At 36.5% G+C, this 23,535-nt stretch overlaps 2 protein-coding genes across 6 annotated transcripts in view; one reads left to right on the plus strand and one right to left on the minus strand.

Moving 5' to 3' along the window:
- Positions 1 to 8,895, plus strand: part of LOC575780 (HAUS augmin-like complex subunit 4) — a 17,447-nt gene extending 8,552 nt beyond the window's left edge. For all 5 annotated transcript variants that reach the window (XM_030977747.1, XM_030977754.1, XM_030977759.1 and 2 more), the window contains exons 3-9: positions 801 to 932; positions 2,306 to 2,452; positions 3,315 to 3,423; positions 5,481 to 5,617; positions 6,406 to 6,536; positions 7,218 to 7,286; positions 7,879 to 8,895. In XM_030977747.1, the coding sequence (XP_030833607.1) occupies positions 801 to 932; positions 2,306 to 2,452; positions 3,315 to 3,423; positions 5,481 to 5,617; positions 6,406 to 6,536; positions 7,218 to 7,286; positions 7,879 to 8,083 (930 nt within the window). In that variant the 3' untranslated portion in view covers positions 8,084 to 8,895. The remainder of the gene's footprint in view (positions 1 to 800; positions 933 to 2,305; positions 2,453 to 3,314; positions 3,424 to 5,480; positions 5,618 to 6,405; positions 6,537 to 7,217; positions 7,287 to 7,878) is intronic.
- Positions 8,896 to 9,111: 216 nt separating this feature from the next.
- LOC575845 (cyclic nucleotide-binding domain-containing protein 1) lies at positions 9,112 to 22,360 on the minus strand. The gene is made up of 13 exons (XM_030977722.1): positions 22,182 to 22,360; positions 18,231 to 18,309; positions 17,859 to 18,016; positions 16,810 to 16,996; positions 15,642 to 15,790; positions 14,860 to 15,002; positions 13,937 to 13,998; positions 13,228 to 13,306; positions 12,043 to 12,175; positions 11,737 to 11,846; positions 11,197 to 11,347; positions 10,293 to 10,360; positions 9,112 to 9,397 (listed from the first exon to the last, which is right to left on the minus strand). Exons 1-13 carry the CDS (start codon positions 22,252 to 22,254, stop codon positions 9,269 to 9,271), a joined length of 1,521 nt encoding a protein of 506 aa, XP_030833582.1. The 5' UTR covers positions 22,255 to 22,360; the 3' UTR covers positions 9,112 to 9,268.
- Between the last annotated feature and the right edge of the window lie 1,175 nt (positions 22,361 to 23,535).

The following is a 23,535-nucleotide window of genomic DNA, read 5'->3' on the forward strand; positions in this document are numbered from 1 at the left end:
CATGACGATAAAAATTTTGACGGGAAACCGCCTACTAATTGATATATTTGGTAAATTAGTATATCTATATACTGTTGAGAGATTCAAATGCACGTGTCGCGCACGTGTGTGTAGTCCCATATACATCTTTCTGTGTACAGTGTTTCTAACTTTATGAAGACTTGGCAAAATTTCTTATAATTTTGATGATTCCAGAACCTTGCAGTACATCTATGCTAGATGATCAACCTTTTCTGATCGATTTCACAACATTTCTTTTACTATGCAATTGCATGACCATAACTGGTCTTTAGCTTTAACATTGAATACAGAACCTGTTTTCAAATTGCAGTAAGACGCACATGACTATGTCTATCCAAAACTGTTGGATGCATCGTCAGCCTTTGGTTGACTCAAGTGGTCTTCGATACTGAAATTGTTATATCGGTGAACAAACTTTACAGAGATTTGTTTTCTTCTCAGCAGAAAGAATGCATTGAGCAATTTAGCCCTGAAGACCCAGGAGTGTGCTCCAGCAGATTCTGGAAAGATGTGCCCTATCTTGGGGCTTGACACTAACAGGTGCCCAGGACACCTAGATCTTGACCCTAAACAAATTCTGAACTTTTTACATAGGGCTCATGCATGCAGTTCAGCCCCGACCCCTTTTAAAACAGTTGCCCAGAGCCCTGCTATAGTCCTTAATCATCCATAAGTCACAATTCAGTTTGTTATCATTTGTTTGGCCGGAGAGGGTATTGATATCTTACATACAAAGGACAAAGGCAGAGTTATTAATTGAGTTTTCTTTCCTTGTAAAGGCCAAGGAGAAGATGGAAGGAGCAAGGATGGGTTACCTAGAGAAACACATCTTGCATCATGAGGTGCATCAGCTTCTCACGGAACACAACATAGCTTCTCATGAAGTGGCTCCAGACTCCAAGACTGCACAGGTAGGAATCAATTAATAAGATCAATTCCCACTCATAGGGCCATAATGTACGCCTATGGCTGGGCTCAACACTAAAAAGTGCCAGGGGCACATGGGGGCCCAAAATCAACATTTGGACCACCCCCCCTCCCCCCCCCCCCAAAAAAAAAAAAAAAAAAAAAACTGACTTACAAACTTATGCAAACTGTAAAAAGTGTGGACCCCTTTCTAGACAGCTAAGTGTTGAGCTATGCTTATGGTGAGTAGTCACTGCTGCACCTGTGACAAATTTAGTTGATTTATATTTTGTTACTTACATTGTCAAATGACTTAATTGTTTGGTCTTTGGGCTTCATCCAATTAGATGAAAATGGAGTATTCACCCTAGACCAATCTTTGCTGGTCCACCTATTATAAGAATTCACCCAGTCTATCTGTGTATAAAGGTAGCAGCTAATTATCCAAGATAACCAAGTACCGGTACATGTGTGAATTGATTGGTAAATTCATGTTATTATTGTTGAAAACTTATCACAAAAAAGATGTAAAACTTATATTCAACGCACATGTCTGTGGGGTGTATTAAAGGTACTATGATGTCCAATTTGCAGGCCAAAAAAATGAAAGGTTAAATTTCAACTACCCAGTACATTTGAAAGACAATACTAATTTAGAACTTCCCTCACCGCCAAAGGGCTTGAAATAGCTTTTAATGGGAAAATAATGACCATTAGTTGTCAAATCAACTTGAGTGATCGCAATAGTCTGATTTGCAAACCCTTTTACTGAATGGTCGTACGTTTTGCGCTGCACAAAGATTCAATCAGTTTTATTTTGACCATTAAAGTAGTGGGTAATTCATGTAGACAAATGCTCATGTACTTGTGACAGCTCATTTTATGTACCGTATGTTATTACCAAAGAAGAAAAGTCTGACAGTGAAGTCTAGAAGGTAAACGGTTTCCTTGCATAATTTGAATACTGGGACACTGCTAATGTTTAAATTTCACAGATAAGACATACATGACATAAAATTCCTGCAAAGTTCTACAGAATTTGATATATTCGGTGCAAAAGGGACATAGTATCTTTAAATCATGTTTAGTGTGTGAAAAAACAAACGAGCGATTTAAAACCGTGTTTGTAAATGCATTAAAAACGCAATGTTTTAAATGTGCCAACATTTTGAATGATTATTACGGTGTATTTGCAGTATCAGTCTGGCCCCCCCCCCCCCCCCCCCCCCCCCCATTTTTCCAAATTTCAACCAGGTATGTATGCAGCATTTTCAGTTCTGAACCCCAAGAGACTTTTTGGCCAGAAAGGGAGATATGCGCAACACAAGAACAAAGTATTGTCATGTTGATTAATTATATCTTTGTTGTTACTGGACAGTTCTATGAAGCCCTGCAGCAGTGTGTGGCTACAGCTGAAGCATGTGACTATCTATCAGAGAGGAATGATAGCGAGGAGCATGGTGACAAAGCTACCCTGCTAGGCTTAGAGAAAGACAAACTACTCGCAGGAAATCACCAGAAAAAGGTACATCTCAGTGCTAACTGTATTGTATATCCTGAATAGACCCAGATAGTGACCCCTATCAGAATGATACCAGTCTGTTTCTACAGAAATGCACTCAACCCATTCACGACAATTGTCCACATTGTGTGGTTTGCCCTGTTTACAAGCAAACTAGAATGACTGTTGACCTCAAAGTTCGCAGAAAAATATTCACCAATCAGAGCACTCTTCACGTTGTCATGTAAAATATCCTATCCTGAGATATCAAACCCTTGTGATAAGTTTATTTGTATGAAAGTTAACAAAAATAAGAAACAGAATGGCATAAGTTTGGAATAAATTGGACCGATAATAAGAAATTCATGAAACTTTTTAATAAGTGAGATTACTCAGTTTATGCAATTCTCAAACTAGAAATTTGGTCAGTGGATTGTACCATAGTCACAGATAACTCTCCCTTTTGTTTTGTACAAAAATATCATTAATTTCTGTTTTTTCCAAAGTGACTATTCCCTTAATAGGGCCCTCCTAAAAATATATATGGATAACATATTAAGACTGAGCAATAAACCCAGTGTGGGCTTTACATTTTAAGGGTCGATCTTGCATTTTAATCTTTAAAGAAATGTTATTTTATTCAGCAATAGAGATAAGCAGTATGAATTAAAGTCAAAATATTTCATATCAGCAATACTTTTTTCTATTTTTCTTCTTTTCTTTTTTTTTGGGGGGGGGGGGGCTGTTCTATGTCATATGTAATGAATATAATTGATCCATTTCTTCATAGGTAATGTCAGGCTACAAAGGAAAACATTTCATTTCTCATATAATTGTGTATTATTTATGGATTGATATAATTTTTTTTTTTTTTCATTGATTGAAGATGGTGTCTATGATACAGCCCCAGTTAATTCCCCTCATAGAAGAGAGACTCAGAAAGCAGTGTGAAGAGCTTCAATCATTCCATGAAACAGACTCCAGTTCAACTACAGGTAAAGCTTTATCAGTTCTGCTTGCGATTGGGAAAGGTTGATTATGTTATACAGTGCGTCCCAGAAAAAACGAAACCGAGCATTATTGATGTTTTATCATAACTTTATCACAATTATAGTTAACAAATGACACATATTTGGAAAGCTTAGATCCTCCTCTTTCATTTGATGCAACTCATATGATTCATATCTTACGCATGAGTGATTAAAAGCAATTTGAAGAGAGGAAAACAAAAAGTCATTTGGTGGGCGGTATCTGGATTTTAAAAAGAAAATCACATTTCTAAAAAGTTAAATTTCTGCCCTTTCAAATGACACCTCAATCAGGAAAAATGAGCCAGGAATAGCAAAGTTCTGTTTGTTTAAAGTAAGGCTTGCATTTCCATAATTTGATCAAACGAGTTTGTTTTCTCCTTGAAATTCAGATACCGCCCACCAAATGACTTTTTGGTTTTCTCTCTTCAAATTGCTTTTAATCACTCATGCGTAAGATATGAATCATACGAGTTGCATCAAATGAAAGAGGAGGATCTAAGCTTTCCAAATATGTGTCATTTGTTAATTATAATTGTGATTAAGTTATGATAAAACATCAATAATTCTCGGTTTCGTTTTTCTGGGACGCACTGTATATAAGAATTGTTTCGTAATATTATGAGGTTGCATTGTTGAATCATCAAATTCATAGATACTATCTGCGCATATGCAGATAGAGGTAATTTGTTCCCAAATTGTAAAACCCATCGAGATGAGTACTGGTATGGTGCTCATGAAAGTTATGTAATTAGTATTCATTTATGCACCAATGGTACATTTATCTGATACACAGGTGGAAGTGTTCTTCTCAAGAGGCAATCGAAAGGTATCCATGAAGCACCTCCATTACTTCGGCAGTGATTATTCTAAAATGCACAAGTACGGCGTATCCAGAGCTGCCAACCCTTCCGTTTTTGCCGGAATTACTCCGTTTTTTCCTCCAAATTACGGCATTACGTTTTTTCTTCATAAAATATTTTTTTTAATAATTTTTTTTTTTAATTATTTTTTTTACATACCGCACGTCAAACAACTGCCCTCAAATGGTGATTTGATCACAAATTCAATAGAAAACTAATTTTAAAACATACTTGAAGAGAAAAATATTCTCAAAAAAAATGAAATGCTGATAATACCAAAATAACCACCAAAAAAATAACCTGCTTGTATGGAAAAAATAGCATGATGAATGAACATTTCTGCATTGGAAGTGTGTCGCATGTGGTTGTAAGTTTCGTTTTTTATGAATTCCTTTTTTTTGCTTGAAATTCCTCCTTTTTTTTTGCCATCATGACTCCTTTTTTTGGTCGCACAAGGTTGGCAGCTCTGCGTATCCATCGTGTAAAAGATCTGTGGATATTTTGGGGTCATGCATTCCAAAGCTATTTACGAACTGGCTTATTGACTCGGCCTTGCTGTAAGTCACGTGCACTGCACACAGATATATGTATATGGGACTACAGGCATGTTTGTTTGGTCCAAACTTTACAGCTAGTTTTGGTCATATTTCAAATAAGGGCATATGAAAAGTAATCCTTTTCAGGGGACATTTATAATGAATGAATAGTGTGATTTGAATGTCAATCATGTTTTCCTCTTAGACCAAGAGTGTCTGCAAGAGACTGTGTATTGGGTACATTATTTTCTCCACCAATTAGGCCTAACAGATTCATTTGGGGGCCTCCACTCTATGATGCTGTCAGGGGTCACCTGCCAAGATCAGATGTCATTTTAGGCTATATGTAAACGTTTACATGTGAGACTTTCTTGTCATAAATAATTTTTCAACTGTTAATCCCATTTTGACCAATTAAGTTTGCAACCACTAAAGACTTCTTTCCAAACACAATGGTCACTGGTGGGCGAAACACAATGCAGCCTTCTCCGACTCCTTTCATCCTAAGTTATTTGTCTTTTGTAATTCTCTCTTCTTCTTTTTTTAAAGTCATACTCCTCTCCTTCTCTCTCAATTCATCCTAAGTTGTCTTACTCCCTCTTTCTCTTCACCATGTTTCATCCAGGTGATGAGTTGACCTTTGCTAAAGCGACCCAGCTCCCTGACGTCTTGCGCAGTGAGAAGATGAAGCTGGAGGAAGAGAAGAAACAGCTCAAATTGGCCAAACTCCTGAGGAACAAACAGTTCTGGCAGTACAATCAGGTAAGGCATTTTTCTTAAATTTCTTGGCTGCCCACAAGATGGTAGTAAGAACTATGTATTTACAATGGCACCAACAGCCTTCTTGGGGAAGCCAACTAATTGTCCTATACCTCTCAGACAAAAATAGAAATGATGTCTTGAATAATTTCTAAAACATGATTATTATTATTTTATTTTTTTAATTCTCACTTAAAAATGTGTTTTACTTTAACTCTCACTCCTGATTCTGTACTGTTCACTGATAATGGCTGCCTTAGGGAGATAGTGTAGCAATTGTAACAACTTCAAGTGCTCTTTAGGAGCTTAAAAAGACTATGTGATATGACCATACATGACTGCACAGCTTGGAGGAACTTATCACCAGTCATAGAAATAATTCCTTGAATTGCAACAGCATAGATAATGGCAGTTGGTTCTAATAGCCATAATATTAACTTCCAGTACACTTTTAAAAGCTCATAGAAACAGTTGTACCCAGATAAATAAAGGTATTGTGGTCTAGTCAGGAAGTCTCCCTACCGTTGGTCACAATGTAAAGGGAATCTAACCACAGTATAGTCATTCAATTCAATTCAATTTTATTTTTTCCAATAATAACATGGAAATTCATTCATTGGCCAGATCTTAGTCTACATTTCTTAATTAGGGCAGCTAGGCCAAAGCCAGGATAATAATTCAGCTCTTTGGAAGGTCAAAGAGACTTTGCTACATATATGATATGTGCTTTACAAAAGCTTATTGTAATTTTCATTATTAAAGGAGACTGGAATATGATTATATCTTTGCAGATCTTGAGAGAAGCCCTACATACCTTAGAGAAACTGATCACCAATCATAGGCTACGTCTGCAAGCTGATAGCGACAGCATCACCACAGATTGGCTCGATGCACGTTGTCATGCCATGAGCCTCAAGATCAGGTCAGGATAGAAAAGGGATTACAAAAAGGAGCATTGACCCTCTTGAAGGCTTGTTCACATGACCTTTTTACCACGGTGATGTAAAGCCTAATGAACTCAACTTATGTAACACACATATACATGAGTTTGCGTTGATCCTTTGGTGCCATAGCTGCTTGGTTTTCATCCCCATTTGACATTCACTAAAACTGGTTTCATGCGTATGTGTGAACAAGCCTTTATAAAGCTAACTTTGGTAAAAAGCAGAAGAAAAAAATCAGAGGAACGTACATACATACATACATACATACATACATACATATTGATATTTATATAGTGCCTTTACATAAACATGCTCAAAGCACTTATTATACCGGTAGTTCAAATTTTGAAATAAAATTTGATGAAGAAATTATGTAATTTACAGATTTTGAAAAGTTAAGATCATTAATGATATGGAGAATCTCCCACTGGCAGTGCAATTTTAATGTGTACCTGTTATATATGGAGAATTCTCTTCCTTTTGTTGCTCAAAGGGTCAAAATGAATTGCAGTGTACATGACAATTTGTGTTGTCCATTGTATCAACATTTATTCATGTCCAAAAATCAGATTATAACAGTAATCCTTTTGTAAAAAAAATTTTAAGACGAGGATAATATTTGAAAATTCTTTTTCTTCCTTATTTGTTTTCCTTTTCAGAGTCTTTGAAGCCAAGCTTCTTTGCAGCACGTACACACCTGAAGTTCTTCAAGCAATGAAAACAGCTAGGTAACACAATTGGTTTATCTCCTGTTATATATTGTTTACAGTGAAATCTGTCTCAACTACCACCTGTCTATAAAGACCACATTTTTGTTTGTTCCTGTTATGTTGTGCTAGAGCAGTCTGTCTCATTGAAACCTGTACATGAAGGCCACCTCCCTGTCAAGACAACATTTTTGTTCCTATAATGTTTGGCTTGAGCAGTCTGTCTAATTATTTTCTCTCCTTGGATGGGTCTCTATGTATGGGTTTCACTGGATTACGATGTTCATAGTGCCTTTAGGGAGGTGTATCATGTATGTTGGTATAACAAACTTAAGAGGTTCTTAAGAGTGCAAGTACTGCTAGAGTATCAAGAGGGCAAGTACATGTGTGTGAGAAAGTATTATGGAATAGTAATGAATTGTGAACATGAAATGACATAAAAATATGATTTGACTTGATATTTTGTCTTACCCAAGCTCTGTTAGCCCAGGGCTATCAGTTTGATACAGTAACCAGAAATAAACCTTACATGTGGGTGGCAACATTTGGGACAAGATAGCTTAGATTTGCCGTGGTACATTAACACAAACACCCATCTGGTTCTATTGTATAGGCAACAGCTAGAGGGCGCTGTACAGGAGCGTGAGAAAGACCTGATGCGGCACGACCAAGCTCTGAAGAACTACAAAGCCATCGGTTCAGACTTTGAGGAGATAGTGAGGGAGTACCAGGAGTTAACGGCTGCCATTGATAATAAGAAATGGGCTCTTCGAGAGCTAAAGCAGGCTTTACCAGAGGAGGAGCTAGGACACAGATAATACCAACTTTGCTGTAGTATAAACTTTAATAGGTGCAACTTATATCAGCCTTTCAGAACAGAACTTCAGTTAAACCTAACTTCATAGGTAGTCTTCATTTAGGTCTTCAGAATAGTCATCTGGGTCTCCATTAATTTATGACTGCAGTATAAGCGATTATATTAATGACTTCAAAAGACTAAGACAAAGTATTCTGACAAAGATTTTCATTAAAAAAAAGAATGACTCATGAATTTTGTTTATCCAGCCTTCGGGCAATATATTTTTTCATATTTTACCATTATTCACATAGTAAATAAAATGTACATAATTACATAATATATTTTGTTACATACAAAGATTCATAATTTAAATGTACACTGTATATACATGTATATACAAAATCTTATTGCGAATGATCAGAAATGTACAATTTGAGCTCAGCAGAATTTGTTCGAACTTCGAAGTACAATGTGATGTGGTATAATATTGATCATGAAGTGCCTCAAAAAAGTAAACAAAATCTTTGAGTGCCCAGTTTTACCATACTCATTTTCCCCAATAGGAAAACGAAAAATGAAATTTTGATTTCTAATCATAAATATCTTGATAATCAGACAGGCGATCGTAACAAAATAATTGTTGCACTCTTCACTTTTATATTCTGCTGACATTTATTTTGTTCCTATGTTTCCTTATAATCTGTTGATGACTATATTCACTAACAATGAAATATGTTCAATTGAAATACATAAAATAATGTAGGTGTACATACTCACTGGAAGAAACTGTATTTAGTGTGAAATAAATTGACTTTGAAAAAGTTGAAAATATGCTCTTTGTTACAGTGCCCAGATATCTCAAGCTGTGTTCCGTTGAAAATGTGCGCTGTTTGTTATGTTCATCAACACATATGTATGAATGGATATTAGATATTGCAAGAGAAATATTAGCGATATTAGAGATATTAACACAATATCCCATTCCACAACCGGAAGTGGAACTGCTCAAATATCATCTCATGTCATCTCATCTTGATAGTCACAAATTCTTTTCCATATCAAAAGAAATGGTCACAAAGTTCCAGAATTGCAGATAAAAGATTTGTTCCACAGTCCTTGAGAAAGTTAAGTTCTTTTCTCTGTTCTTCTTATAGCATGGACTAACTAGTCCTCGAGTTGTTACCAGCAAGAGATAGTCTGGTCCTCATTTAGCCCACTTTCCATAGCCTGGTCTAATACCCCTGGCATTGATGACATCCACAAGGACATTGTGTTTGAACTGGTTCCATTCTCGCTTCTGTTCCTGGTCTATGTATTCGCTGTGGATTTCAGTCTTTAAAAAAAGAATGAGAAATAAAAATTTAAAGGGTGCTTGCAAAAGGGTTTGATTACCTAAATGTAGTGAAATGGTAGAACTTGTGCTGGGTCAAAAGAGTTATCCTTCCGCATTTTGACTACTGTGTCTTCTTGATCCAATTCTGGTCTTTATTTTCATATAGATGTTGGTATTTAACATTAAAGATAAACTCCAGTTCTGGTAAAAAAAGAAAATTAATTCTCACAGAATCAAACGAAACTTACACTGAATGTTCAAGGTTACAAATAAATGACATGTGCCAAACAATTTTGGAAGAAAATGTATACTGGCTGAGTAATGAGCAAAGAAAGACAAGGACACCGAGGTAGTACTAGCCCCGACACCATGTGTGTTGTCCCATATATAGCTTTCTGCGTACAGTGCTTGTTACTTTACCAAGACTCGGCCAAATTTATTATGATTTTGACGACTCCAGAACCTTGCAGTACACACCATACTTACATGCTACATGATCAACTGTTTCTGATCCATTCCACACCTTTTCTTTCACAATGCAATCGCATTACCAGAACTGGAGTTTATCTTTAATGACTTGTCATACCAAGAAACGAGACAATCAGGGCCCTGTTTCATAAACTTATTTTCAATAACAAATTTCCTCTTTTTTCCAGCATTCCATAATGATGACAATTTATCTAAATTATATTTAGATACTTTCTGCCTCAGAAATATTGAATGTTAAGATATATTCATAGGTCTAGAAGACGATATACATATACATCAAAATGGGTGGCACTGCACAGGACAACACATCGGCACAATTCACTCTAAAACTTTGTCTCATACAATTAATCAGACCTTGAAATTGATCAAATTGTTTTGCATGAATTGACAACAATATTATATTTACCTCTGATAGGGATTCATAGAGTGTCTCATTAGACTGAAGAAGAAGTGATCTAGTGGTCTCGTCCAATTCTGCCAAAGAAAAAAAAAATACAGGAGTTTATCATTATTGAGAATGTGTTATAGTAATATTGAAATGCATGATTTCTTTAAATTTCTATAAAACAAAAAACATGTATGCATTAGACAGGGATGCCAGTTAGAATTGATCAGAGGGCCTGAAAATCACCTAGAAGAGCTATTTTGTACACAAAAAAGCCTAAACTATGGTCTGAAAATAACACTCCAGGGCCTGAAAACTGGCATCCCTGATTAGAATGTTAACATGATATAAATATAGCAAAGTTATATTCACCCATATGAAATGACTACCAAATTTTTTAAAACTGAATTAACTTTCATGTTTCTTATTTTTTGATATAATATTACCATGGCTGTATTATAAAGAGATTTGAAATAATTAATAGATGTTTTTTTTAATATTTACAAAAAGCATTTTTATGAAAATTTGTTTTAATCGACCAAGCTTCTAGAAAGCGTAAAGCTCATGTCCAGTATTAGTCAGCTTGAACAAACTTTTAACAGATTTCTGTGATACAATCTTCAGCATTTCATGCTCTTTGATATTTGAAGTTACTGGCAAAATGTAGGAAAATTAATTTAGATACCTGATCATGACTTAAAGTTACCTGATCATGACTTAAAGTTACCTTTTACTTGATATTTTTGTAAGTCTTGTCATGCCCTTTACAGGACAGTGGATTTGTCAGAAATTGAATATAATCCACAAGATGAACAGTAAGATGTACAATATCATTGTGAATTTGGCTGTAACTTTACTTTGCTTTTTGACTGAGCTGTGCATGCATAGACTTCAAATGATCCTGATATACATTTGTTCTTCTTACCGTTTATCCTCTCCACCGAGATGACACCTAACTCCACGCTGGTGGATGTTACAATGGAGGAATTGCTTAGTTCTTCTCTCAGAACACTAATCTCACCAAAGGACTCTGAATGTAACAGCTGACCCATCACAACCTGCTTGTGTCGTCTCTCCTGCATCCCCACATTAGATAAAGAAAGAAAGAAAACAGATCCATTCACACGAAGAGCTAGAGCATATAATCTTACTGGGGGAATCAAAATAGGGTTGCCAATGCATGCAAAACTTGAAGAAGAAAAAAATCATAAGATGTGTAAATAATGAAGCTCATTTAACTAAAATCATCATCTAGCAACAACTTGTCTGCAATGAATAGATATCCTAATCTAACTGAATTCTAAATTTCAATTTTGGGCTAAACATTACACCTAACCTAACAAACTCTTTTGCCATAGTAACCCCAACACTTATATTTTTTCCCCCTATCTTTAGTATTATTCAGGTTTTAAAGCATCAAAAGAAAAAAAAGGAGGAATGAAGAAAAAAAAGATTGATTTAATACCTCTTTCCCATTTGGTAGAACTTCCTTGACCTCCACTTGCCTCAGGACATGGCATTCCCCAGACTTGACAAAGCCGATGAAAGGACACAAGAAACCTTCACTCACCAGAACTACAAACCAAATGAAAGGTAACAAAGATTATGTTTAAAAATAGTCTCATTATTTTTTAATAAATAGACAAGAGCAACAAAATTCACTTATCTGTGTATTAGAGATATGGCAAGCACACTGCGCTTATTGCCCCATCAGTTTACCGATACATGTGAACAAGGATGATAACGGCAACATATGAACAATGATACTTACCAGTATTTTCTTGAAAGGTTGTCCATTCCAAGAGTTCAGCTAGCTTGAGTAATGACTGTCTTGGCCACATCAGATATGCCTTGCAGGAATTGATCAGATTTATCTTCTCTGTGTTTTCTTGTGATTGTATTTGCTAAGAAAGAAAATATGAAAACATCATAATAGAGCAAGTAAAATATTCTGCTAGGCTCCCATACATATTCTACATTGTACCACATTATTTTAATAGACATAACATGGATGTAATACAAAATAATGAATCATGTTTATTGTGTTGGTGTCTTTGCATGGTGGATTAAATTTTTTAATTCTTAATTCTTAATTCTTAATTTTAAGACCATATTTAAAACACACCATCATAAAAACTTGAACAATCCTATGATAAAAAGTATTTCAATGTAAGAAAAACCAATTTTGGTGTGTACAGTTGAAATTGTCTTTGTGGCCACCTCTCTCCAAAGGCCACAAGTCTATAATGGCCATGTACTTTGTCTACCTTGAGAAAGAAATGTGTGTTTTAGAACCTGTTTAGAAAGGTGGCTTAACAGACAGCTTTGACTGTAATATGTTTGAGACGTACAATGGAGGTACATGACCCTTGCTCTATCTTACGCAGAGTGAGGGTCTAACATCAGACATACTCTAAGAACATAAACTTTCAAAAACTGTAAAGGAAAACTATTTTCACTGTAAGAATCTTCACAAATTACAAACATTTTGTGTCGTGTCAGCTGTGACTCGGTAATTTTGTGGCATATGAAACTTGCAAAACTGAGCCTTGTGAAAAACTTGTGAAATACATGAACATTTCATGGACATGAAAGTCCCTGGTTTGACAAGTAGTTGTACGGACATCAAGATATTTATCAAGGAACAATATGGTAATTGGACTTGTTTTTAAACATGAGGGCAAAAACCCATGGCATCCACCTACATGTACCTTTACACACTTGTCTCCTTCATAAATCAGAATAAAATGCAACTAGGGTTTCTTTGTTCATCATCTACAACAGTTACAATCTTTGGCAGAATTAAATGCTTTGATATGGCATGAAAGGATTTAACCTGATTCCCAGAGAATGACTTAATTTATGTGATTGACACACATTAATGCATTACATAAGTACATAGAGAAATATGAATTATCAGGCATATGATGGAATATCAATGTCATTTTTTGCATACCTCAGTGATGCGTTTGAAGTCATTGCTAGATATCTTCAGGAACTCTGTCGGTACAGAGTTGATTGAAACAGTCAGCAGCCTGTTTAAAACACAATATATAGCAAACTTTTAGTACATTTTCTATAAATATAAATAGCAAATAGGATTCATACTGTAGGCACGTCATAGTTGAGTAGTTAAAACACTCAATGGGATGCATAGGTCACTGCTTTCATTTCATATTTGCCACTTTTGACGCAAGTACAGATATATGTGGGTGTACAGTGTACACCTGGTAGGAATTGTTCCTTCCCAATGCACCGTGTCCTGATAAAAAAAAATACCAGGGCTAAACCTGTGGTAATTATTTTCTAGACACTTTTGAAGCACAAAAAGATGATATATCGTGTGATATTTACTAAACAAATTCACAATACTATTTGTAAGCATTAGCATGGCCATCTCTATTGCTCTTTCTCAAAAATGATATTGCTTATTCTAAATGAATTCAGATTTTTTTCTTCTCCTGATCATTGGTTTTGATAACAATTTTCCCAGGATCAATTAACTCTGTCTTGTGTCGGCTAACAACCTTTAATCTCTCACTTTAGTTTAAAAACGTTTTAAGAAAGAAATGTGTTTTAGTTTTAACCTTTTTTTTCTTAATAGACTTCAAATAAATCAAGTTCAAAATCAAAGAGCTATAATGGATATTCTGCTGGGTACTTACTTGCTATTTGCTTCTGGGCCTTCCACCTTTTCTAATGTTCCAAAGCAATCACCCACCTTAAGCTAATTTGGAATGATACAAATAATGACATTAGAATAATGAGAATATTAGAAAATTTGAAAATATAGAGCAGAAGAATAAAATGAATGAAAAGGAAATACATATATTATAACACAAACTGTGTTAAAGGAAGATGCTTTTTATTTGATTTTGAGCAGGTTTCTTCTCTATTTCCATACATTTAAGAAACTACCCCCCAAAAACATAAAAAATATATTCATGAAATGAAAAAAGAAAGAGGGATTGGGAGCATGATGGACAAGAGAGTAGGGGGAGGGAAACAGAGAGACATATACTGCTTTCTAACTGGCTTCTATCGGAGTCACACCGATGAAAATACCGATTGAATTTTCCTTATGTAAACAAAGGTAAAACCGCAGTTTTCCCCCTGTCGCTTTTTAACTGCCAGTGAAATTCACTCGCTGTGGCGAGCCCTTGCCGGAAGTGAAGAATTATTGCGTAATTATTAAGCCCGCGCTCCGTCTAGCTAGCATGCAGCATGTTCAACCATAAGTCAACAAACACAGCTGGTTATGATAAAGCACGCGTATACTGCGACCTTTGACCATTTTAATCGCTGTTTTAATCACCTTTTTCTCCCAAACGCTTTCAACTGGCCGTTTCATCGATGTCACACCGATAGAATGAGAATTTCTCCTGCTCTTGAGCAGGAGAATTTAATCGCCTATTTCTCTTCTTTTCATCGGCTATTTAATCGCCTTTTTCTCCTCTGTTGCTTTCTAACTGGCCGTTTCATCGGTTGGTCCGGATGCATCCGATGAAAATCAGTGCAGTTAGAAAAGGGTAATAGTGAGTGAGAGAGAGAGAGAAGGGGGGGGGGGTGGGTATACTATAATACTTACCTCAGGGAACCTGTCCTCACTATGTGATGACTCTGTTACAAGCAAAGGTACTTTCCCAGCTGCACCTCTGTATTGAATCCAGGGTCTACTCTGAGGTATAACACTCCCCTTCAATACAGTAAAGAATCCACTGTTCGCAAATACTGTAAAACAATAATAAATAAACAAAGTGATATTGATGATATGACTGCTTGCATTTTTTAACTACATGAATAATCTTTTTCCTTTTTCCTAGCACATAGGCCTATACAAACGATACAACAAGGGATTGGCATTATTGCATCGTTTTATTGTTAGGAGTCGGGAGACTGTAAGGAAAAAAAAAAAAGAAATATATCGCACAAAAAGGATCTCTTCCAGAACCAGACCTTCTGATACAAGAAACAAATATACTTCCTATTTACAATTACTGACTGTTATATGCATGTTCTAACAATTCTAAGGATATCATTAAAAAATTGTCATAAATTAACTTTTAAGCTTTCAATTTTGACTTCTAATGCTTTTTCCATAGTGAAATTGGGTATGAGATATATTTCACAGGATTTAACTTTACAACAAGGTTACTGCATGACTCTGTTTCTGGAAGAAAGTCACAACCTTTTTAGTCTTACTACATTGTTCAGTGATAAACCTCTCGAGCAGAACTTGCCGCCCATTGCACAGGGACAGGGTCAATAATCTAAAAAAAAAAATATATATATGGGATCTACATTGTAGATGGTCTCTGTGTTAAGTTTATGGGAATGAGAGATAAAACACTATAAGAATGAATGTCTGACCTGTATATCCTTCGTCCCTCCAGACGTCCAATGTCACCAGAGTACTAAGCTCTTTCAGCTCCTTGTTGGTCAGTTGCTTGGACAGGTCAGTGAAGGCTTTCAGGTGTGAGTAGACCAGGTCGTTTTCATCTGCCTTGCGTTCGTAGGGCCTATTATCATGATTGATCAACATCACAAGTATAGATTAAAAAACAAAAACAATGAAAAAGTAATAATCTAAAGCACTCTCCTGTTAATCCCACATTCTGGCGTGATGAAGTATGTAATTTTTTGTGTTATTTTTTTTTCATGTTTTTTATCTTTAAACTTGTGCTTATCATTGTTGTTTTGACTCATATATGAGGAGATATGAGTAGATTTAAATCTTGTTGAAGGTGTATATATGTACATTTAGTTTAGATCATTTTAAAGTAGTACAATGTGTATTGTGAGGTTTGGAATCTGCACAAATGACTCGATCTTGCAGAAAATCACATAATGTTGATATATTTACACATGTGGCAAAATGTGGCTCGTACGTTACTATCTATGAACCATTTCTCGTCAATTAGTTTATGTAAGGGCATTTTATGAGCAATCATTTTCATGTGATGCTGCTACTATGATATATTTCCCATATAGTAATCAATCAGATGACATAGTTTTTATACAATTTTTTGTCTTCACTTTTACCAAAACTTAAAGTTCTCTTTAAAGTGGGACTGCACTACTTGTAGCTATACTTGCGCCCTCTATATAGCCAACAATCCCCAATGGTCCCCTTTTTCTTATGTTAATTGAGAGCAATTTTGATGAGATAGCTATCCCCTGCCAGTGACCACTCAGGGAGATCTAATCCCCCCCCCCCCCCACTCAGTGTTATTTAGGGTATGCATATGCGCGTTTCTTCCTTTTGAAAACACTCCCTAAGTTCGGTGTGTAAAGTCAATTTTGTGTACTACGAGCCGGACTTTTGTGCGTGAAAAGTACCCCTTTACCGGACATTTTGTTAACACGCATGCGGTCATTCCGACCCCGGATTGGGGGGGGGCCAGGATTTAATCCGTCCTGTCCAAACTAGTGCAGATAGGTTTTAAAACTTATAACCCACATTTCAATAAGATGTCCACAAAGTGAGAGATGTGACTGATTTGAGAAAGTGGCCCAAGAATCATTGCCAGAAACTCACATTTTCTTGAGAATAGTTCTGAGATCCTTGATTCGGTTTCTCTGGATGATAACAGGATCGAGGATCTTGCGCTCCTTGTGGAGCTTGGCCATGTGCTCCTTGATGTCATGGCTGATATGATCATCATGCAGCTCCTGCGTCTCCTCCTTCGCATTCTTCTTCTTGCTCTTTGTGACTGTTGGATTCTCTATGGAACAAGGACAGTAACAAAATACAATAATATATCCTTTTTTTTTTTTCTTTCTTTTTTTTAGCGCTCATCTTCACAACACAAGGTGCTCAAGGAACTCAATATACCACGTCTCTAGCTAGGTTAGTGGAAGATGCTCACAGCATTTCAAGAATTATTTCCTACCAGACCCATTCAAGTGTTTAAACCACTGAACTACGACACCTCTGAATAGCACTAGCTGGTATCTACCAGGTTCTAACACTTATGGCACTATACAGATTATTATTATAATCAATTTATTTGACACAAAATCAGCAATCAATAAGGTACAGCTACATGAACAAAATCATTATCTTAATTGATATCATACATACTTTTGTTGATGCTAAATCTTGATTGTGTAATTAGCCTTCAACTTCTTTACATATACACTGTCTAATTTATGCAAGCAATAGTTACATGAAATGCGGCTACATGTTCGACTCAATACACAATTTGAACGGTTGAATACTCTTTTCAAAAGTTGCCATTGGTTTACACGTAAAAAGCAAAGGGTTCATATATAGTTTTGGTTGCAAAAAGAAAATCTGATCATCTAGGCTCATATTATTTTACTTGTATGATTGTTGTACCAAAACACATGTGCCAGATATTTTGATGCTTCATCATTTATTTCCAAGGAACTTAATTAGCAAGTGCAAAGTTCTGAAAGGACTGCCAGATCATGGCATTACAGTGCCATCTGCCAAAATCCTCATACCCTAACATCTCCCATTTTTCGTCATCATTTTTATATCAGAGCTCTCTTAAAGCTTCTTAGAACTAAGTTGGTCACTGCTCCTTTGAATTGTTTAATTTTTTTTTTTGTATAACATACCTGTTGAATTGTTTGTCGCTCCAAGGCTTTTAGACCCTGATATATCCTTCCCGAGTACCGGTAGCATTCCAGGTTGGGGCTTGCCATTCACAAATATGCTTTTGTAGTTCTCCATAAAGAGTTTGTGTGCTTCGTCTGAGCTGGGTTCCCCTTCAATGCTGTATGGAATATCGTACAGAATACAAAAGAGTAGATTGTAAAACATATAACGTTCCACCTATTATATTGCACTTATCCCAGGGGATGCAAAAAGGTAACTACACAGTGTATAGCCAAGGCTTTGGTCCAGCTGCCCTCAGGTACTGAAAAGAAAATCAAGGAACAACTATACTCCATACATTGAGCAAAAGTGACTAGAAAATAATTATTTACCTTGAATGAAGGCCATCAAGTTCACACAACCACTTGAGTTTATCATAGTTGATAGCAGAATGTTCTTTCTCATCAGGAACTATTTAAAAAAGAAAAAATGAAGAAGAAAAAAAGGCAAGGATAAGATAAGTTTGACATTTTTATTGTATTTTATTGAAATAAAAACGTGTCAGTATTTGAAAATGCAGATTTTGAGTGAACATTGGCCACTTCCGTGAAGCGGTTTCTTCTCGGCATGTGCTCTGCAACTAAACAAGTCATAAAACGATGAGACCTTACGATACGTAGACAGATAGAATGCAAAATATGGCGCTAATTCAGAATCATATCCATACTTTGACCCGTAACTCTGGCATAGAGATACCGGCCATACTACAACATATCAAAAATCAACTAGTCTAGATCTAGACCTAGCCTAGGCGGTAGGCCTAAATCTTCAGCAATTGTTCAATGACCTAGTCTAGACCACACATAGGAGCATCACTATCCTGGCTGTGCTTTTGATTCTCAACATTTCAAACACCACTGTACAAAACTCAACCATGTCAACCAATTTCACTAAAAATCAGTACTTTAGTGACAATTGATGACACCTAAATAGCAGTAAAATACATTTTTTCAACTTAGGTCTACTGATGTTAAAAAAAATAATTTAAAAATTAAAATTGTAAGTCTAGTGTCAAACTTTGCTTACACTTACAGCTGCATCGACATGATTGTGTACAGTCAATGCAATATTGTGTGGTGTGTATATTTGTGTATAGACTTCTAGGTCCCTGCCTCAGAGCATGTATGCAGTGCTAGAGGTCAATACGCATTAGCATTGACTCTCTATGCTTTGCTGGAGTGGTCTAGACCTAGATCTATATAGATTCTAGATCTAGATCTAGAATCTAATGCCAGCATTAGCTAGAGTAGAGTCTCCGGTTTGCGGCATCGCCCGGTTTGCGGCCAGGGGTATTTGTTTTAAAAATAAAATGAATATGACTCGATAATAATCATTGAAACCTACCGTGGATTCCACGGTAAGTTCTGCTTTGCCGAAAACGTCGTTGCAGGTGCTCCTGTCGGTACGGAGTATCCGTCAGCGATGTCGGAAATCTACGGCACCAGTCGCCGATGAAAATTCCAGCAGGTGCTAACTTTTAAGTTAAGAGATCAAAGTTTGGCTAGATCAATATTGTAGCTCTATTTGTCCGTTATTTTTCCGATTGGAGGTGAAATTTGATGTTTTTGTGGAAGTATGATGGCTGTGGTCTGTCTCCTATCGCAGATATTTTGATTGTGCCACCGCATGGCCAGTTGCATGGGGTGGCCGCAAACCGGCACGTAATTACGTGTTTTTCTGGTTTGCGGCGGGGGGTGTTAATACACACATAACATGCGGGATCGTGTATGATGGTATGTGTGCTGATGTGTGTACCCGCTATGACCCGATAGTTTCTAGTAGTACGTACCCCCGTATGGGATGATTCATTCGAGGAAAAGGTGAAATTGTTTAAAACTTGACAAATTTACCGTAGCAACAGATAAACATGCAAATTTGGGTTACCCGTAGTAATTTGGTACATGCTTTCATCGTGACGTAGCGCATAAATCTTTGTGACGTACGCGTGCCGCAAACCGGTAATACGTGCCCGCAAACCGGGGAACTCGAAACATTTCGAAACGTGGTCAATGCTGACCACGCTGTGGGTCAGTTAGGTTATTTGTGACTTCTATTTAATAAGTAAGTATATGGACTCTTTATTGAGGGTATTGAAGTATTCTGTGAGTATTCCAATAAAAATAGAATCGGCAGTTCCCGCCGATCGGCCGCAGACCGGAGCCACTACTCTAGACCCTAGAAAGAATGGTCATGACTAGACCGAAAGCTTCAGTCTCTATACCGTCGGTTGTTCCACTGAGACTACGTCTGGCTCCACTAGACCTCCGGTTATAGAGACAGAACGATCGCCTATGCCAGCCTATGTTGAAGATATCACGGCTAGATTTTAGCCGTTAGGCCCCTCCCACAAACATGAACAAACTTGCCACGGCCGTATTGTTATGCCCCCAAATCCCCCAAAATGTCATTTTACCTCGTGCATATCCAATTTTACATTAGGCCTAGGCTATAATACATCGGTTCCACTTACTAACTTGATTGAAATAATCCGTTTAATGGTCCCTTTTAAGGAAATTATGGGTCAAAATCGACATCCATGTTGAAAATCTTGCAAGCCGTGTTAAACTCTCGCTGCCGTCAATCTCATCCCTTCTAGTCTACGCCGAAGGCAAAATGATTATGAAGGAAAAACTGTGCGCCATCTACACGTTCGTAATGCGTTATCACAATCATTTTTGCCTTCGGCGTAGACTAGAAGGGATGAGATTGACGGCAGCGAGAGTTTAACACGGCTTGCAAGATTTTCAACATGGATGTCGATTTTGACCCATAATTTCCTTAAAAGGGACCATTAAACGGATTATTTCAATCAAGTTAGTAAGTGGAACCGATGTATTATAGCCTAGGCCTAATGTAAAATTGGATATGCACGAGGTAAAATGACATTTTGGGGGATTTTGGGGGCATAACAATACGGCCGTGGCAAGTTTGTTCATGTTTGTGGGAGGGGCCTAACGGCTAAAATCTAGCCGTGATATCTTCAACATAGGCTGGCATAGGCGATCGTTCAGTCTCTATAACCGGAGGTCTAGTGGAGCCAGACGTAGTCTCAGTGGAACAACCGAAGGTATAGAGACTGAAGCTTTCGGTCTAGATCTAGACTAGAAAAGTCTAGACCTAGGTCATGACATGATTTAAAAGTTGTTAGATCTAGATCTAGTCTATGTTTTTTTACCTGTTTCGTGTCAATTTTCTTATCTTTTTTTGAGATATTTACTTCATTTGGGGTATGTTTTAGAAGGATATCTCCACGCCGGAGTTACGGGTCAAAGTATGCATAGTCTTAGACCGAAAGCTTCAGTCTCTCTAATCGTCGGTTGTTCCACTGAGACTACGTCTGGCTCCACTAGACCTCCGATTATAGAGACTGAAGTCTGGGGACCTCTTTCTGTGAGGCACTGTACGGAACAAATGGTTCGGTTCGACCGGACCGCGATGAATGAGATATGCAACGAGATTTTCACTCTTTACATCCTCATACATGCTGCAATATGACAATAATTTAGAGTCTAATTAAAAATAACATATAGGCCTATATAGCTTATTTGACTTACGATAGCTTGCTCATTTAGATCCTAAATTAATGATTAATCCGAGAAAGTCTCGTCGTCAACATTATCCGTCTTGGTTTTAGTTGATGAATATTCATTTTTTCTTTTCGAACGTCCAATAGCTACCGTAGCTACGTACGAGTCGGCCCAGCTTGACCAACGAACTCCCACGAAACGAGTGCTCTGATTGGCCATTTGGCTATGTTTTGGTAGGTGGACCCGGAAATATATCGGCCGCCGGGTAATATTTCGAATGCATGAACGTACCGTTTCACAGTTCGGAAATACAAATTGGATAATTCATATAGATCTAGACCAGTCCGTAAATTATACATTTAATATTCAGTTATCAAATTTTGATAACTGTAATTAGGACAAATGACATACCGACCTAATTTACATCTGATTTAGAAATCAGAAAATTAGATCTAGATCTAGAGTCTAAATAGATCTAAAGAAAATCGGGGAGAAAATTTTTTGACACAAAAAGCTGCCATTGTTGGCTATAGCTACCCCCGCGGTACGAGATCTCTGGGTTGCCATCTGTATTGGGGAATGACAACAAATGTCAGTTTTATTAAAGAAATGACCCAAATCAGATGGTTATTGCTGTCTAGCATAGTCTATGATTCTGAATTAACGCCCAAAATATATACGCGTCACAGCACACAAGTAAATAAGCACATGGGACTGAACAATAATGTAAAGACAAGAAACGTAGATTAGACGTACCATTATGACGGGTTTTCTGTCTATCTCTCTTACTCCAGTCCGCATCACCTTTCCCTTTTGGTACGAGTGCCATGTATTTTGCACTAATTGTAATGTTTAAATAACGAAAACAACTCGCAATTTACTTCGGTTATATTTTCACTCAGTGTAAACCTAGCCGTGAAGCGTTCATAGCAACGCCTAATTGCTTAACGAATACACAAAACAGACGTTGAGGGCCGGCCGATCAAAAATATTATTTAAACAAAAACTAAATATAAATGGCAAATAAAATCAACCACTATTATAAAAACGAGTTCAAGCATTAAGGCAATCTAAGTGATTAAAGGGGAAGTCCACCGCATCTAAACAAAGCCAAAGCACGTCTGTTTGGTCTATTTTGAGGTGCTCATAGATTGTTTAAAATTATGATAGGTTATAAGTTTATTTCGTCAAAGATTGAATTTTCCATAATTTACATGCTGATGATATATTTTAAAAAAAATTATCTGTAAGATTAGCTAAAGGTAAAATATGTATAAGACTGTACAAATGGTCGAGGCAACCTATTTTCTTACGGAATCCATTCTGTTATTACTTAATAATACATTCTTTTTCAAGGAAATTAGTTCGTTTTCTCTTATGATATCACCAAAAAATCTTACATTCAGATTCAGATCCAGATAAATTTATTGGTCCATTTGGAAATTCAGTTGTTGGCATTACATAAAGCACATGAACAATATATCCAATAGAAAATAATATACACAAATAGGTAATACACAGTCACAAATGTACAATGACACGGATATAAATCGTTTTTACATAGTGGAACAATATAAGAAAATAGGATAAATGAATAAATCGACTCACAATACTATTGAAAATGTACGATTGCGTAGAATTCGGAAAAAGTATTGTTATTATCTTTCGTTATTATTATTGTTACTATTATTATTATTATTATCATCATTATCAACAGTCTTTATAACACGTATCATTATTTGTCACGGTTATATTTTTCTTCATAAATTAAACGGTATATTAATTAAACGGTATATAACTAAAACATGAAATAACATATGATATCATAAAGGTATTATTTATTTATTTGCTCGTGATACTGGTACATTTTAGTTGAAAAGGAAAGGGTACAATCCAATTGATGAATAGCGAAGTGGCAAGATACAGGCTTATTCAATTTGACTGGAGTTGTTCATTGTATTTACGAATGGAAAGCGGGACAAAGGAATTAAGGAATCGTGAAGTTCGAGCCTTTATTGATCTGTACATTATCACCGATATCATAGTTATAACTCTGTAACTTAATGGTTCAGGTTCATTCATGGATTATGCCTTTTTGCCAAGCTGTAAA

This window comes from Strongylocentrotus purpuratus, unplaced genomic scaffold (genome assembly GCF_000002235.5).
Source record: "Strongylocentrotus purpuratus isolate Spur 01 unplaced genomic scaffold, Spur_5.0 spur5_contig_810, whole genome shotgun sequence".
In the NCBI taxonomy this organism is placed as follows: Eukaryota; Metazoa; Echinodermata; class Echinoidea; order Camarodonta; family Strongylocentrotidae; genus Strongylocentrotus; species Strongylocentrotus purpuratus.